Raw genomic sequence first — 16,407 nt, forward strand, 5'->3', positions numbered from 1 at the left:
GTATGAAAGGTGGGTTTTTGTTGTTTTTTTTTTAATTTATTTTTTTAAGGTGAAAGGGCTCTTAGAGATGATCCAGGTCAGGGATTTATAACTGAGGACTATGAATGTTTCAAGAGACACAAAGCTGGGCTCCAGGAGGTCTGTGACCCTGAAATTGTCTGCAAATTTGGAGCATGCAGATATTATTTTCTGTGGAAAAGAGCCATAGCTTTTGTCTAAAAAGTTCATGTTCTTAAGAATGTTAAATCGTAGGTCTAGTCTGGCGGGGTCACCTCCCAGATGGGGAAGGCCCGGAGAGCAAGGTGTCATAGCCCTGCAGAGGGTGAGCGGAGGGCAGAGGCCCAGACGCTCTCGCCTCAACGCCTTGTCTGTCATGAAATAAAACAGGGCTCCACCCGAGCAGCTCTTTCAAGCCATATAGTTACCCCCAGGATCTGCCTGAGAGCTGATGGTCTGAGGGACTTGTTCCAGTGGGTGGTCCCTGCACTCCCCTGCCTACTTGGAGCCCCTAGCTATTTACCACCCCCGACACTGGCCAGAGTTTATGGCATTGGGGAATGACAGGTGCGCTGATGGGCTGGTGGCGTGGGAGGGGGAAGGCAAGAGCTGAGGTGGCCACCAGACCTGTGAAAGTCAGGCTCTCAATGAACATCACTGATGCTCCCACCCTGCGGAGGCAAAGATGACTGAGGCTCAGTGCTGGCCCCCGAGGCGTCCCCTTCCCTCCACACACACAGGTGAGTAAAATGTAAGGTAGGCGGGACAGGGAGAATATCATTCTCATGGCTCTGTCCTTGGAAACGTAGTGATAAGCCAATAAGATGGTACAGGTTTGACCTACGGGTCATCTGGTCAGTCCAGGCAGAACTCAGCTTGGTCCCACAAATGTACGAATGCCCCATGGAGTGGTGGTGCCAGGACCCCGGGGACCAGCCGGATCCTCGTCTGACCCTGTTTGGCCCAGCCCTCTAGGAGCTTTCTCCAAGCATCTTCTCCATGCGGGCACCTGGAGCGCAGGTACAGGCCGGGGCCTGCTGCTGTGATCACCTAGGCCAAGGTGGGCTTCCCTGAGGGCCTCCCAGAGTAAGTACATGCAGACATCTGCCTTCTTGGCTTCCAGTGGGCGCAGATCTACCTGGACCCCTCAGCAGCTTCCTGAGGGTGTACCGGAGGCCGTGCGTGGCCCTCGTGAACAAATCAGCATCAACGCAAGAGTTTCCAGCCACCCCAGGTTGTGGTTCCCAAGCCCTGCGTGGTCCTGGCTGCTATTGTGATGGCTTTCAGTTTTCCCGAAATTTCTGAACTAAATCAAAGCAAACCCGCATTAAGCTGACACCTTGCTTCTATAAGAGTGTTGCTCTATTCATTTCTTTTCAAATTTCCTACAAAACTCTTTTGTAAATTTTCTTCTGTTAAAAAAGTTAGTGAGTTGAAGAAGGTGGGCAGCCGGAGTTCGAGTCCCGCCTGGGCCAGTTCAGAGCCGGATGACCTAGGCCCAGTCCCTCCCTCCCTGTCTCCCCACATGTCAGGTGCAAGGGTCCCACCGGCCTCACCCGCTCCAAGGCCGAGTGCCAGAACCTTGAGAATTGGCCTTTTCTCTCTCAACACTGTCTCTCTGTCTCCTCTCACAGCCACATACAAGCCGGAATTCCCTGGAAAGCAGTCCTTTCTCTACAATGAGGATAAGAAATGGATCCCAGTGTTGTAGTCACCTCATCCGAGCTCAAGGAGACCCCCCCCCGGCCACCAGCTGTCACCCCAGGCACCCCGGACGGTCATTCAGAGAGCGCCCATCTCGTGTGTGACGCCTGATGACTTGGGACGTCCTTGCCCCCGCCTGGTGTTACAGCTGGCCTGCCGTGCTTGTCCTTGTCCTGAGCTGCCCCCTGGAGCGTGGACCCCCACCCCACGGACCCCCGTGGATTCCTGAGCAGACAGAGCCCCCTGGGTTACTTGGCCTTGTGCCCTCCGGCCTGGCTCGGCCCGCCTGCCCTCAGTCCTCAGAGCTCGTGCAGCTCAGGATCCAGTAGGAGGTGGCCGATGGCAGATGCCCCGTCTGGAAGCCTGCTGCTGAGCCAGGGCTCTGGGGCCGCAGGGTGGGCAGCGCAAGGCCGCGGCCCCGGCACACTCCCATGCTCTGGCCTTGACCTCCAGACTCCTCCCGGAGTTCCAGGAGCCGGGAAGGCCCACAGGCACTGTGACAGGGACCTGAAGGGGTTGCCTTGCCCTCGCCCCCAGCTCAGCCTCGTGTCTCGCCCTAGGAAGGGCATGGCAGCGTCACCATGGTCACATGAGCTCATCACCCACTTTCAGGAGAGGCCTCCGCATCCATTTGTTGGCTCCACGCACAAAGGGCAGATGTGGGCAGGACCCTCTGGGGCCAGAGCCCTGGGCACAGCGGTTCTGAGGGACGCCTGCAGGTTCTTACTTTTGCCCGGCCTTTCCCCTTCCCTGGCCTGGTCTCCGTCCCTCCCACCTCATGCTCAAGTCCAATATGATCTTTAATGGATCCTTTCTGGCCTGCCAAGTCGGTCCCCCTCAGCAAGAGGATGAGATTCTCAAAGAACCAAGAGGAACTACAGTTAACCACACATCCCCTCCTTCCCCAACTATCCACGTGTCTTGGGCTCTTGTAAGTGGAAGCCTCTTGCGCCACCTCCCTCCCCTCCGCATGTCCCTCCCTTGCCCTTGGCTTTCTCCTTTGACTTTCCTCAGTGACTGTTAGTCCAGAACTGGCCGCTGACTGCCTCTCCCTTCAGGGAGGGGCGGGTGAGGGAGAGGGAGGGAGAAGGATGGCACAACGGGTCCAGTTAAACAGAGTTCTCATTTCTCACAAAAGCTGGCCTTGTTGTGAACCTCAGATTCCCGCAAGTGCCCCACTGCTTTGGGATGAGCGGGAGGCAGCCTGGAGCATGGCGCCAAGAGCGACCAAGGTCTGGACCTAAAGGTGGACACCTTGTGCTGAGTCTGCTCAGGTCCTTAGCTTCTCCTAGAGGTCAAGAGTCGGATCCGAATTTGGAGGTTCAAGGTCAAGCACTTCCACGTTTGGGCAGGCAAGGCAAGGGAGCAAAACAGGTGAGGCGAGAGGAGGTCCAGGAGCTGAGGAGGCTGCCCATCTAAAGGCCAGCTACCTATTGCCAGATCTGCAGATTTTTCAAAAGAACCTGGGAAATTTTAAAATGTGAAACTTCTTGATCGGAGATGTTAACAACCATATTTCAATTAAAAATTTTTTGTTCAGGCTAAAGGAAACTCTTCTGCTAACCATCAATTGTCCACTTCGGCGCTAGAAATTCCGGAAGACCCCTTTAAGGCTGACACTTGAAGCTGCACCTTTCTTTGAACCCAGACTCTTGACAATAGGGCCAGACCTGAAGGCCTTGGCTTTTAGGTCCCTCTGACCCTAGGAGACCTTAGCAGGCCACTGGGCTGGAAGCAGCCGGCCCTGGGATCACTGCAGGCAGAGGCTGGCGGGACTGCATAGAAAACAAGACAGGCCGCTCCTCCCTGGGGCAGCTGGGCTGAGCACCAGCAGGTGGGGTCTGTCTCTATAGAAACCCCTCCAAGTGGGGTCAGGAAAGTGGAGAGGCTGGGAAGAGGATGGCCGGGCTGCTCTTGGCCAGTCGGAATCGGGGTATTCCATAGAAGACACGGCTGGAGGTGAGGCCCTGAGCTCAGAGGGTCTGTCTGGGTTGTACCCAGCCTCTCTGAAGATGTCATAGGCTGCTCACAGCCCTGTCCAGCCCTGTGGTTCTCAAGCCCCATCTGTATGGTAGGATCACTTGGGGAGCTGTTATAGAGACTGCCCAGGCCCGACCCTCAAAGTTCTGATCTGAGGTAGGGTCTGGGCAGTGGTATCTTTATTAACATTCTTGGTGTGATTGCAAAGTGTCTAGTTAGGGTTAGGATGTACTGCTAGTATTTTCCTAAATTTAACGTGCATACAAATCACTTGGAGATCTTATTAAAAGATCTCGGGTGGGGCCCGAGAGTCTACGTATTTTTTCTTTTTTTTTTTTAAATTGAGATATAATTGAAATATAACATTGTATTGGTTTTAGGTGTGTTTCTAACAAGCCCCCAGGTGATGCTGATGCTGCTGGCCCATGGACCACACTTAGAGCAGCAAAGGTCTAGTAAATACACCTAATTGTGGAGCTCTTCATCTGGCTCTCCGTGTGTTCATCCAACTGCCTGTCAACCTATTTATCCTTCCCTCCCTCCCTCCTTCTTCCTCCTCATTATTTGTTCATTCCCTCACTCCTGCGTTCCTCATCCATCCTTTTCTCCCCTCACTCACTCGCTGTCTACCGTGCAAAGCTACCTGCAGGCAGGGGATGGCAATTCCTCCAGCCACCAGCTGCGTTTGTAGTGACCCCCGTTTGGAAAGGACTTACCTTCACTCCTTTCACCTTTCCACTCTTTGAAGAAGGACAACCCCGGAATGGCTGCTGTCGGGCTCAGGAGCTGCCCTTTGCTCCCCGACCTTCTCTGAGGGCAGGACAGAATTTCCTCAAGCCTTTCAGAGCTCTATTTGCTTGAGGTCCAAATGGCCTCCCTAGCCATAGATGGCCTCATCTGTTGTCTGCTCGTGTGAAGGGGAGAGAAATGGGCCCTGGCATCTTGGCTGGAGGCCGTGGGTGGAGGTGGATGTGGAGCTGCAGGCCCCACCCCTGAGCTCGGCAGCAGGCTTTGCACTGGTCCCCATAGTTCCCTGTGTGCATTAGTCCAGCCAGACACTGGCAGGTTGCAAAGGCAGCAAGGCCTATGGAACGACGGCCATAGAGCAGTGGTTCTCGACCTTGAGTGCACATTGTAATCACCTGGGGGGCTTTAAAAGTACTGAGGCCTGGGCCCCAACCCCAGAAATTCTGATTTAATTGCTGCAGGGTGTGGTCTGGGCAGTGGGGATAAAAGCTGCCTAGGTGATTCCCGTGTGCAATCAAGGTTGAGAAGATCGCCTTCCTGCTTCTGGAGGCTCTGGAAGGAAACGAACAGGTGTGGAACACCTCTGCGTGCCTGGCCACGTGCCGATACTCTGCATATGCTCTGCCATTTCACCCTCACGCGGCACCCAGGGGGACGTAGCAGCGAGGCCCGCAGTGGGCAGAGCAGCTCTGGGTGCTCCATGGGGTCGCTCCAGCAGTGCCGGGCAAGCTGTATTGGAGTCAGAGGCCACAGGAAACATCAGTAATACTGACTTTCATGTCAAAGTTTTGATATTTTATCATGTTTTTTTGGCCTTAATTTCAAAAAGCATCGCATTGGACTGTGACTTAACTTGGTTACTGAGCTCTTTGGCTCCTCTTAATTTTGTGCCTGAGGCTAGGGCCTCACTTGCCTGACCTGAGTCCTGGCCACAGGGCCTTGAGAATTAGGACTCTAGACCTCCTGTCAGAGCCGGAAGGCCCTTGGAGACATCCACGGTTTTCATACTTCTTTTTTTTAAGTTTAGTTCAGACAAAAGTTAATACGAGAAATCTTAGTGTGTAAACGAAGGAAAGCAGAGCTGCTCTGACTGAGTCTGGGGAGGATGCCTAAGGGCTGCATGCTGTCTCCTCCCCCACATTGTAGGGGCCTTTGAGACCCACCAGTGAACCGTGGGGCTCCAAAGATGATAGCTACCCGATGACCCATTTTACAGCCAAAGAAGCTGAGGACTAGAGCTGGTGGTGTGCTGGTAAGCCAGAAGGGCTGAGGGAGGAAGGAAGCTCTGACTTGCCATTTGTTCTCTAGGGAAAATAAGGCCTTGACTTGTGGCATTTGTCAATTCCTGCGGTGTAAAAACTCCCTCCAACATACTGACAGGGCGTCACTGACCTCAGAGTCGGGGAGAGACGGCTGGATCGCGTCTGTGAGCGGTAGGAGCCGGCAACAGGAAAAGTGAGTTGGTCGAGAGCATGGGGGCAGAACTGGCAGGAGAGCGTGGTCACACGGCTCCCAGCCCTGGGCTCTGCCCACTGCCCCAGCTGTGAGGTCCTTAGCAAGGGCATCCTGGGACTTCTTCCCCTCCAGAGTCAGTGATCCCGACGTCATAACGTTCAGCCTGTGGGGCCACACAGGACAGGCCACACAGGACAGGCCACACAGGACAGGCTGGGCATCAGGACTCGGCCGCCTTCCATGGTGGCACCTCTGCTTCACCAGGGCCCAGCACTTACCAGCACCCTTCAAGTTCGAGGCAAACCTCTTACAGGATAGAGAAGGAGAGAGGCCTTGTTTACTTTCGCCCTCTCCTTCTGGAAGACTTTCACAAAAGGAACTAGTGTAGCATTTGAAGTAATACATACGTAGAATTTTATTACTAAATACCATACGAGTATACAAAATGCATAACTGAATAACAGCTAAAAAAATAATCCAAGAAATGTGAAATACACATTTTTTGAAATGATAAAAACGTATCCATGAAAAATATAAAGTGTTGCGCACACATACAATATATACTTACATATAAAACATAAGTGAAAATTGTAAATAAGAAATGTATACAGCAGTGAGCAGGCATGGCGGTCGCTTTACACCGAGGCCACTTCGTTCCAGTCGGTCGGCTCTGACTGCTGTCCGGTGTGGAGGAAGTACATCCATGAGGAGAGTATTTCCACTACAGTGTCTTTCAAAAGTCATTTGCACTAGAAATCAAGTGTTTTCAAGTTAACAACTGACCAAAGGGTGAGGACTCATTGGTCTGAAGTTGATGGAAGAGTCAAGAACGGGAAGAGTGAAGTCAGCTTGGGGAGACAGGGCCCACTTCCCCCATCCGAACGGCAGCCCGCAGGAGAGGGGCTGTAGAGAAGGTCTTCCGAGGAGGAAACAGCCTCTGGGCTTGTTAACCAACATGACGCTGTCTCTGGCTGGGCAGGCCCTGGCCGGAAGTTCAGAGAATAGATTCAAGCACGAGATGAGGGTTCGGATCAGGACACCTCCCAGGTCCCTTCCTGGCCTTGACGTCTGTGGGTCTGTGACTTGAGGGCCTCTTCCCTCAGGGAAGGCATTCAAGTAACAGCACTGAGGCATGCGGAGAGGTTGTGTGTGGCGCGGGGCCACTTCCCAGCTGGCTCCTCGCCTGGGGTCCACTTCAAGAGGTCTGAGGCTGTGGGCGCCCAGGGCTCACAGCTCCTTAAGGATGATCTGAATCTTGCCGTCAAGCTCCCCCATGTCCAGCAGGAAGGCGACGTGGTTGCTGTAATGCTGAATGATGTTGTTGTCCATGTTGACCAAGATTCTGGAAGAGAAGAGAAGGTGTGTGTAGAATGGGCTGGGCCCCTTGTTTACAGGACCTCTGAGTAAAGGGGGACAGTAATGGCTGCTACCTATCGGGCGCCCCCAGCACTTCAGGCACCTCTTGGACTTTCTCTCTGACCCGCATAACAACCCACAAGGTGGGCACTCACTGTCCCACTTTACAGGGGAGGACACAATTCCCAGTGGCCGAGCCCAGCTCAAACCCAGGCCTGCTGGCAGCCACGCCCACCTACTGCACCAGATCGCCTCTCCTCACACACACGAGCGTGGACGCAACCAGCGCAGTGCGCCTTAGTCACCAGGCCAGACTGAGCACTCGGACGCGGAGTGAGTTCAAGTGCAGGAGGCATGGCGGGTGGACCCGTGAGGTTTGGGTTCAGCAGGAGGCTGTGATGTGGCACTCAGATGTGCCCGCCTGACCCACAAGCAGGTGCCACGCAAGGCCCCCTCGGTTTCACCCCAGGAAGCTGAAATCTCAGGGATAGCATCGTGGACTTGAGGGGCTTGGCTCTCTCCCCCCACAGTCTTCAGGCAAGGACCTAGGCCAACCTGAGAGGGACAGAGCCTCTGTGGGTGTGGCCCTCTGCAGAGGGTCAAAGTCATAGTGTAGCCAAGGGCACCCCTCTAGGAGCTGCCTCCCCAGTGAAGGACCCACCGGGCTGTGACCTGACCTGAGCACAGCAGCTTCCTCTTTGTAATGGGGCAGGTGTTTTCCTCCATCCACCCCTCCATCCACTTCACCAGCATCTGCTGAGGTCTTTCCATGTTCAAGACCTTGCTCCAAACAAAAACAAGGGCCACATAGAGATCCTAGGTCCCGCCCTCCAGGAGTTTTGAATCTACTAGGGGTCGGGAGAATGGATCCTTATAACCGTATTAGCCCAGTTCACAGATGGGGTAGCTGAGCAAAGTCATTTGCCTGGGATCACACAGTTAAGAGATGGCAGAACTGGAATTTGAATCTGGACTTTTGTCTCTTTCCACTGCATCGTTTTTTTAGAAAAACAACAACAAAACCCAAAACCCTATAATTATAAGTTAGGAAGTGGCATATAAAAGGAAGGGAAAATCCAGGGCTGGGGGAGAGTTCAAGATAAGGCAAGATTATTTAAGTGGGACGGGAGGGAGGGCGGTGAGAATCCCAGACTACTACTCCTGGCAGGTAGCCAGCCGTCTGCTTTCCCCGGGGACCCCAGGAGAGGCGGTGGCTTTGTCCCCCCAGCCCGAATCCCCCGGACCAGGAGGTGTAATGGAGACAGCAGTGGGCTGAAGCCTGCGGCCCACGCCCAGGGTCTCTGCAGTAGCATCCAGCAACCGCTGCTTTCTGGAAGGAGGTCTGGGCTCAGGCTCCGAGGCCTGGGTGCTGACTGCCAGCATCTAATTATAAGATCCTGCTTCCTTGGGTCCTGTGTGCAGTTCCTTCATTTCACAGAGGGATCTTTGTCTGGGAGCTGCCGGCTGGGAACAGACCAGAGGAGACCAGGGCTGGGGCAGAGGGGTGGGCGCTTTGTCGGTGATGGTGCTTTTGTTCGTCTCCTACAGTGGCATTTACTGAGTGCCCTACGTGCACTAACTTGAAGGCCTACTCTCAGGCAGGGCCTCCCAGAAGGCCCGGAGCGCATGCCCGTGCACAGGGGATCCCACACAGGCCCACAGACCCTTTCCTCTCAGAGGTCAATGACAACCGGGCCCTAGAGGCAGGGGCTTGTCAGGAGCCGCTGTCCCAGAATGGGGGCCTCCTGTCACTTGCCAGCTTCTGGCTGTCATCTGTCCTAGTTCGCATAGAACCCCTGGCCAGCCGCCAGCAAAAACAATGTAATTGTTAATCTTTCGAGCACACTCGGTGGTGCTTGTAAAGCTGATTGTATCTACCTTTGTCCAGAGGACTTTCTGGAGGGTTCTGTGAAAATGAGCGAAGCCAGTGGTTACAGTTTCCCGCTCCTCAGATGAGGGGAGCAGCAGAGGAGCCTCCCTCTGCTCTCTCAACAGGCTTTTTGGGGGATTCTTCTCGTTTAGGCATCGCAGACAATCCTAGGCCTGAGGTTTCATAGCTGGGGTGTGTATGGGGTGTGGGTGCTTCTGAAGGGCCGCTGGGTGATGCCCTGGGCTATAGAGCTGGGCAAATATAAATCTGCTGGCCTGGCCACAGCCTTTATTTGCACATTGCTTAGCGGTTAAGGGAACAAGCAGGAGGCAAGATAAAACAGTGGGTGCGTGCATGGGCTTTAGACAGGCCATGCTTGCTCCTGCCATTACTAACTCTGTAACCCTGGGACTATCCCGAACCCCAGTTTCCTCATCTGTAGAAATAATCATACCAAATTCAAATGGTCAACGAGATGATGCTTGGGAGTTCCTTAACCCAGCGCTTGGCATGTAGGAAGTGCTCCACAAATGGAGGTTATTATAATTATAGTTGAAATATCTGGCTGGGGCTTAAGGGAAAGCCTTGCAACTCAGCCAGTGGGGCTATGGGGCATCTTTGTACGCAGTCATACACAAGGCATTTCCCAGCCCCTCAGCGCAGCCTGAGGTGGGAACTGTAAGAGAGGACGGCAGTGGCAGGTGGGGTGGCAGCCAGGGGGTGTGGACACTGGCACCAAAGGGGAAGTGGGGCTGGGCTTGTCTGGGCAAAGCAGAGCCTGCCCTCCGCTATGAGGTGGATTCCGCTCCACAGAGCATGTGAGCTCCAGTTCCCAGTTTGAAACCGAAACTTGGAAGGAAAAAAATACACAAAGAACCCTAGACATTCATACAACCAAAACCAAACGATCCTTTCCCAGGGGCTGCAGGGCTGCACACCTTCCCCCCACCACCGGCCCTTCTATGGGAGGCTGGGTGGGAGCCAAAAAGGGGAGGGAAGGAGGCCTGCCTGTGAGGAAGGAGGTGGCCCCTGGGCCTGACTGGGTGGCCCTCAGTTTGAGTACAAAACATGCCTCATTTTGCAGTCCCCTGAAAGAAGAGCCACAGACAGTAGCCCCAGGGCAAAGCCTGAGCACCTTCCAGGAAGAGCCGCGGGACTTAGTCTCAGGCTGTCCGGAGCTGGAGGGTCAGTCCGAGCTGTTCGGGGGCGGGGAGGGGCTGGGCGTGTTTCCCAGGGCCCTAGTCCAGGGTCCTCTAGGCAGGTAATGGCAGTCACGATTCCTCACTGCACAGGGGCCCCCATGCTGGGCTGGTGAAGCGACCTAGGCAGCAAGGGTTGCAGAGGCCTGGCTCACTGGCTCTGACGGGGGTGGAAGCCTGGGAGGGCCGTCACCACGTGGCCCTCCAACTCCACCCCCCCCATGCCACCCCTGCCAAGGAGAGATCTCCTGGGCAGAGAGCAAAGGCTACTGTGGTCCTTAGCACTAATCCTCTGGAGCCCGTGGCAGGTGGCAGTCACTGCCCGGCCCCCTGGAAGGTAAAGCTTTACTCCCTCCTGCCTCATCCAGACTTGAAGATGGAGGAGGCCTGTGGAGCATCCCTGGCTGGGCTCCCTCAAAATGACGTCCAGGGGGCTTCCCTGGTTCCCTGGTGGCGCAGTGGTTGAGAGTCTGCCTGCTAATGCAGGGGACACGGGTTCGAGCCCTGGTCTGGGAGGATCCCACATGCCGCGGAGCAACTGGGCCCATGAGCCACAACTACTGAGCCTGCGCATCTGGAGCCTGTGCTCCGCAACAAGGGAGGCCGCGATAGTGAGAGGCCCGTGCACCGCAATGAAGAGTGGCCCCCGCTCACCGCAACTAGAGAAAACCCTTGCACAGGAATGAAGACCCAACACAGCCAAAAATAAATTAAAAAAAAAAAAAATGACGTCCAATCACAGTTCCCTTCCCAGACTCATCGCCAGCCATTTCTTTCTCGGACCCTCTGATTCAGCTGGTAGCAACTTTGCTGGGCCCTTCTGCTTCTGTGTCTTTCCTCCACTGCTCCTGCCCCTCTGAACATTGCTTATCACCTCTGAGCCTCAACTTCCCTATCTGTAAAATGTGTGTAATGGTATCTACCTCATGGTATGGGTTAAATGAGGGTTTAACCCGTGAGGGTTAAATGAGATAATGAGATAAGCTTAGCCTAGTATGTGGCACGTAGTAGGTGGTTAAGTGATGATAGTCACCCTCATCATTACCATTATAGTCAAATGACTTGGTTACCTTGGTTATTCCTGACATGTGGCCCTGTGCTTCCCTCTCCCCCTGAGTAGGTGGCGTATGAAGACCCTTGCACCCGGCTCCCACTCCTTTCCTTCCCAACAGTGATCAGTGTCTGGTCTCTGCAGGTGGCCTTGGCCTGATAGGGCGCTCTGCACCCCAACTCCACATCGCCTCTACCTCTCCACAAAGCCAAGTACAAACACAGCTCAGCTCCGAGCAGCAGGCCTCTGCCAGGCAGGGCGAACCTGCTGGGAGCTCCCTGAGCCAACGTTTTAGAGGGAAAGGGGCAGAGTGGGGGTGTGAGGAGGGAGAGCTGTGCTGGGCACTTACCCCCGCTTGCATTTCTTGTAGACTTTGTAAATGTTCTCCTCAGGGAACCCATACTTCTCAGAGATCTGGAAGAGAATGACAGGAGATTCACCATCTGTTGCAAAGCTGGGTTTACGCCAGGCTTGTCTATCATGACTTTTAATTTCCTGATTATAAAATATACCCATATTGTAGAAAATTATAACTCATCCATAATCCTGTATCCCAGAGATAAACACCAATAACATCTGAGTGTATTCCTTCCTGTCTTTTGGCCATGTACACGGGTATTTTTTTTTTTTTTTTTTTTTGTGGTACGCGGGCCTCTCACTGTTGTGGCCTCTCCCATTGTGGAGCACAGGCTCCGGACGCGCAGGCTCAACGGCCATGGCTCACGGGCCCAGCTGCTCCACGGCATGTGGGATCTTCCCGGACCGGGGCACGAACCCGTGTCACCTGCATCGGCAGGCGGACTCTCAACCACTGCGCCACCAGGGAAGCCCACGGGTATTTTTATATCCCACGTAGATAGTTTTACTTATCATTGTATGTTATAAGCCTTCCCATATCACAGCAAACTCTTGACCAACAGCATGTTTAGTGGTTGTAAACTATTCCAAAGGTCATCTGCCATTTCCCTCAACCCTTGCCTATCATCAGACATTTGCATTGTTCCAGTGCTGGGAGCTCCCCACTCACCAGCTAGCTGACCAGCTGTGCAAACCACTCGTGGAGATGGAAATGGTGCCTAGTTCATAGGGTTGTTGACAGAATTAAATGAATTGGTCTATGTAAAACACTTAGGACCGTTCCTGGTATGTACTAAATAAATGTCAGTACTCAAATAAATGGTCATTATTACTTCAGAAGTGGTGCGACAGGGATGCTCCTGTCCTGTTGTGGAGGGGGGGAGGGGGGGATAACCCAAACACTTACCCTTTCTAGCAGGAATTATTTACCCCATTTGATGGGTGAGGATGCTGAACTTGAAAAAGATAAGGTATGCACCCAAGGCCTAGCCTAGAACCCAGATTTCCTGCCCCCATCACATCCCAGAACATTGGAGTTTAGTCTACAAGTGAGGAAATTGCAGCTCAGAGGCCTCAGCAACCTGGCTGAGCTCACACAGCGTCAGCCCATTTCTCCCCAGACCTCCTGAAGTCTCCTGTGGGGCAGACAGAACTGGTCTGGTTCCAGTTCCACCACCTGGGGTTGCAGAACTCTGAACAAGTCACCTTACTTCATGGAGCCTCAGTTTCCTCATCTGTAAAATGGGTGCCATGATGGGATGTACACACAGGTGGTTCTGCACAGGAACTGAGACGCTTATGTCAAGGGCCCGGCCCAGTGCCACCCCTGGGGAAAGCTCAGTCAAATGCCGCTGGTTAGTACTACTGGCTGCCTTGGAGCTGCAGAGAGCGGCAAGCAACAAGCTTCAGGCTGAGGTTGTCCTCTCTGGGCCTTTCAGGAAGAGGAGCCGATTCAGCTCCTCAACCGGTCTCTGCCTTGACAGAGATCTCTCCAGGCCAGAAAAGTTCTTAGACTACTTATCTTAATGGCAGGCAATGTGGCTAGAGGCTATCAGGAAGATCTCAAGTCAGTCTAAGCAAGAACTTAGGAGCTTTCTAACTATATGTTGTACAAAGACAACTGCATTGTATGGCTGTCCCCAAAGCGATGAGCTCTCCATCCCTGAAGTATGCAAGTCAAGAGTGGGCACCCACTTGGAAGAGCCGCTGAGGAGAGAGCTGGGGCACCAGATGGGAGCTGGCCCTTTAAGGTACCGTCCAACCCAAAGATTCTGAGTCTATATTCTAGTGACATTAATGGCCTTTTGCGAGCCCAACTTCCTGGGGCTGGTGCCAAGCAGGGCTGACGCTATGTGAAGAGAACAGGATAACATAGCCGAGTGGAGAGAGCTTGGGCTGGAACCTCAGCTCTGTCACTTCTAGTTACCTTGGCAAGTCACCTGACCTAACAGTACCCACTTTTCAGGGCTGTTAAGAGAATATGGTGAGTTAGCAAACGCAGCACGCCTGACAAGATGCCTGACACGTAGTGGGTCTTCGATAAAAGGTAGCTATGTTATCACTTGATTCATTTTCCCTTCCCCAACCTGACATCTTAGAACCAGCTGGCTTTTCTGTGTGGTTCGACCTTGAAACACAGCTGGCCCTGGCAGAGGCTGTGTTTGCTCAATTTTTAGCTGAACCACAAAGCTGCTGTGGATTTTGTTCGGGGCTGTTTCACCTGCTCTCTGGCAGTTTGGGGGGTTGGGGAAGGTCTCCTTGCCCAGACACCACCTTCAGCCGCCCCAGCCAGCGCCCCCCCTCCAACCACAAGCTGGAGGAATGAGGCCCTCTGGGAAAGAAAAAAGGCTATCTCTGGGGCCTGGCCTTTTGGGGTTTCATTCCCATTAAAATAGAAACAGGTTTGCAAAGCCAACAAAAAGCTCTGGCCTGTCAGACAGCAGCCATCAGATTAAGGAGGATTTATGGTGTGTGCGACTCCCAGGGTGGAGCCCGGGTTCTGGCTGGGAGATAACATCTCAGAGGCACACCTCCACCAGCCGGGCCCCACAGGCGCCCTCAGATGGGTGGGACGGATGGGCCACCAGAAAGCCAGCGTTCCAGCATATTCCTTCCCGGAGTCTTCCTGTAGGAAATCGGAACTATATGGCGAAGAGTCGGGGGAGATGGGAGTGCAGAGAGGGCCGCGGCCAGGGTGCACAAGGCCTCTTACCGCACTCCTCAGGCCCTTCAGGTCCGGGGTCTTCAACATGAGGGCGTCAAACACCTCCTCAGTCTCTCTCCGCACGTACAACAGCACTGAGAAGCAAAGGGGTGGCTTTTAGTGGTGCAAGGGAACATCTGGGGGTGGGAGAATCTTAAAAAATATTATTTGTAACCTAAGATTGATTTCTGCAAAAAGAGCAAATCCTTGCTGAGGGTGTGTACCCAGCTGGGAAACACCCCACCTGGCTCTGCGGGTCCCACACACTTGCTCAGACTTTGCTGATTTTGGTGGGTTTGAATCCCTGCTCTGCCACCTGCCAGCTCTGTGACCCTGAAGAAGTTCTTTTAATATCGTTGAGCCTCATTTTTTCCAGATGGAAAATGGAGGCAGCTCCGCCCACTATTTCACAGAGTTGCTGTGGGCAGTATTGATAGAACACCAAGTGGGGTGCAAGGCTCAGTTCCAGGCTGCTGGAAGCTTCTGATCTTGCTTACTGGTTGGTTTCTTCCTGATGGTCAGCTAGAGCACCCCTCTCTCAGGAAGTCACAGACTTACTGTGTCAAAGACAGAAAGCCAGGTATTGAAAACCCACCCCACTCCTACCCCCTTTAGAGAAAGTGGGGAGGACCTGCCCAACATCATGAGCCTGTTGCCTTACCAGCTGCCCCAGGACGCCCACGTTCAAACAGGGTCAGAGGCAGAAGCCCCCCAGCTCCGCGGCTGTCTCTCCAAGCACCCTGGATGCCCTCCTTACCCGCTCCACCCCCTCACTCAAATCCTGGCCCAGACCCAAACTCCAGGGAGTAAAGCAGCCCCTCGTGCTCTCCCCGCTGGGGTGGGCGCTGCCCTGGCTGCCTGGACCAGAATCAGTCTGAGGCTTTGGGGAGGCCTCATGGAGGGCTGGGGCTGGGATCAGAGGACAGATGGGGTGGGAGTGAGGCTACCTCTCTGTAGATCATCTTCCTTGGCCTGTTTGGAGGGCAGAGGCTCAAACTCCTCGGTGAAGGGTGAGCAGGTACGCTTCAGAGGCAGCCTGTGGGGATGGCAGGGAGAGACCTGTGAGGAACCCAGAGTCTGAGGGGCCCCAGAGGTGAAGAAGACCCTATGAGGGTGGGCACAAAGCAGTGGGACAGAGGTTACAGGAGCAGGTTCTGGAGTTGGCCTGCATGGGTTTAAATCCCAGCCCTGCCCCTCACTAGCAGGGTGGCAGCCCCAGTGTCCCATCTATAGCAGGTGCTGCATCAGGCTGCGAGGCTGGAGGAGACAATGCACACTGCTTTTAGAACAGTGTGTGACACACAGCAGGCCCTCCATAAATAGGGACTATTGTTTCATCATCAATATTATTCTTTTTTGAAAGAATCAAGTTGGACGTGAGTCAGTGGGAGGAGGGAGGCTTGTGGATTTTAGAGTGAGTCAGACTTAGCTTCCAGCCTGCCTCTGCTTCCTAAAAGCTGTGTGACCTTGGGCAAGTCATTTCACTTCCTCTGAGCCTCAGTTTCCTCATCTATAAAGTAGAGCAATAACCCCTGCTTGCCTGACTCACTGGGACTGTTGTGAGGTGATAAGTGACATAATTTGGTGTGAAAGAACCTTACGAAAAGTACTTCTTGTTTATAAGGAGGAGACTGATATCAACAATACACGATCTTCATAAAGTACTTTCCCGTTTACAAAGATTCTATTACATGCCGCTTCTCATATCTGCCTCATTCTCATGAGGCCATTTTCCTCCTTTGACAGATTTCTAGCTGAAGCTTGAAGAGGTGAAGGGACTGTGGCTGACAGAGGGAAGGATGTGGAGGTCCATCCTGGGCTGAAGGGCCAAGGGGCCCTGGCCACCCCCTTGGCCTCTTGGAGTCTGGTGGGTGTGGGGGGAGGGGACACGGGGTTGATTCCCCTAAGTCCTCCCACACAGCTCCCCTCCCTACTCTCCGAATCTGTACCACCATCTCAGAGGCTTTCTCTGTCCCATTTTACAAGC

General features: G+C 53.7%; 2 protein-coding genes across 14 annotated transcripts in view; one reads left to right on the forward strand and one right to left on the reverse strand.

The window, feature by feature from the left end:
- The window catches only part of STPG1 (sperm tail PG-rich repeat containing 1), a 29,128-nt gene extending 22,604 nt beyond the window's left edge, over positions 1 to 6,524 (forward strand). The window contains 1 exon segment of the mRNA XM_089899009.1: positions 1,632 to 6,524. Coding sequence (XP_089755135.1) covers positions 1,632 to 1,708 — 77 coding nt within the window. The 3' untranslated portion in view covers positions 1,709 to 6,524.
- Positions 6,274 to 16,407, reverse strand: part of GRHL3 (grainyhead like transcription factor 3) — a 35,768-nt gene continuing 25,634 nt past the window's right edge. For 5 of the 13 annotated variants that reach the window (XM_089898888.1, XM_089898905.1, XM_089898898.1 and 2 more), the window contains 4 exons: positions 15,368 to 15,525; positions 14,248 to 14,515; positions 11,709 to 11,773; positions 6,274 to 7,225 (listed from right to left, as the gene is read on the reverse strand). In XM_089898888.1, the coding sequence (XP_089755014.1) occupies positions 6,996 to 7,225; positions 11,709 to 11,773; positions 14,248 to 14,515; positions 15,368 to 15,525 (721 nt within the window). In that variant the 3' untranslated portion in view covers positions 6,274 to 6,995. The other 8 variants (XM_089898882.1, XM_089898892.1, XM_030763870.2 and 5 more) reach the window with 8 other exon arrangements.

The sequence above is a fragment of the Delphinapterus leucas genome, chromosome 1 (assembly GCF_059928025.1).
Source record: "Delphinapterus leucas isolate spDelLeu-1000000601 "Yukka" chromosome 1, BTC_Dleu_Yukka2, whole genome shotgun sequence".
In the NCBI taxonomy this organism is placed as follows: Eukaryota; Metazoa; Chordata; class Mammalia; order Artiodactyla; family Monodontidae; genus Delphinapterus; species Delphinapterus leucas.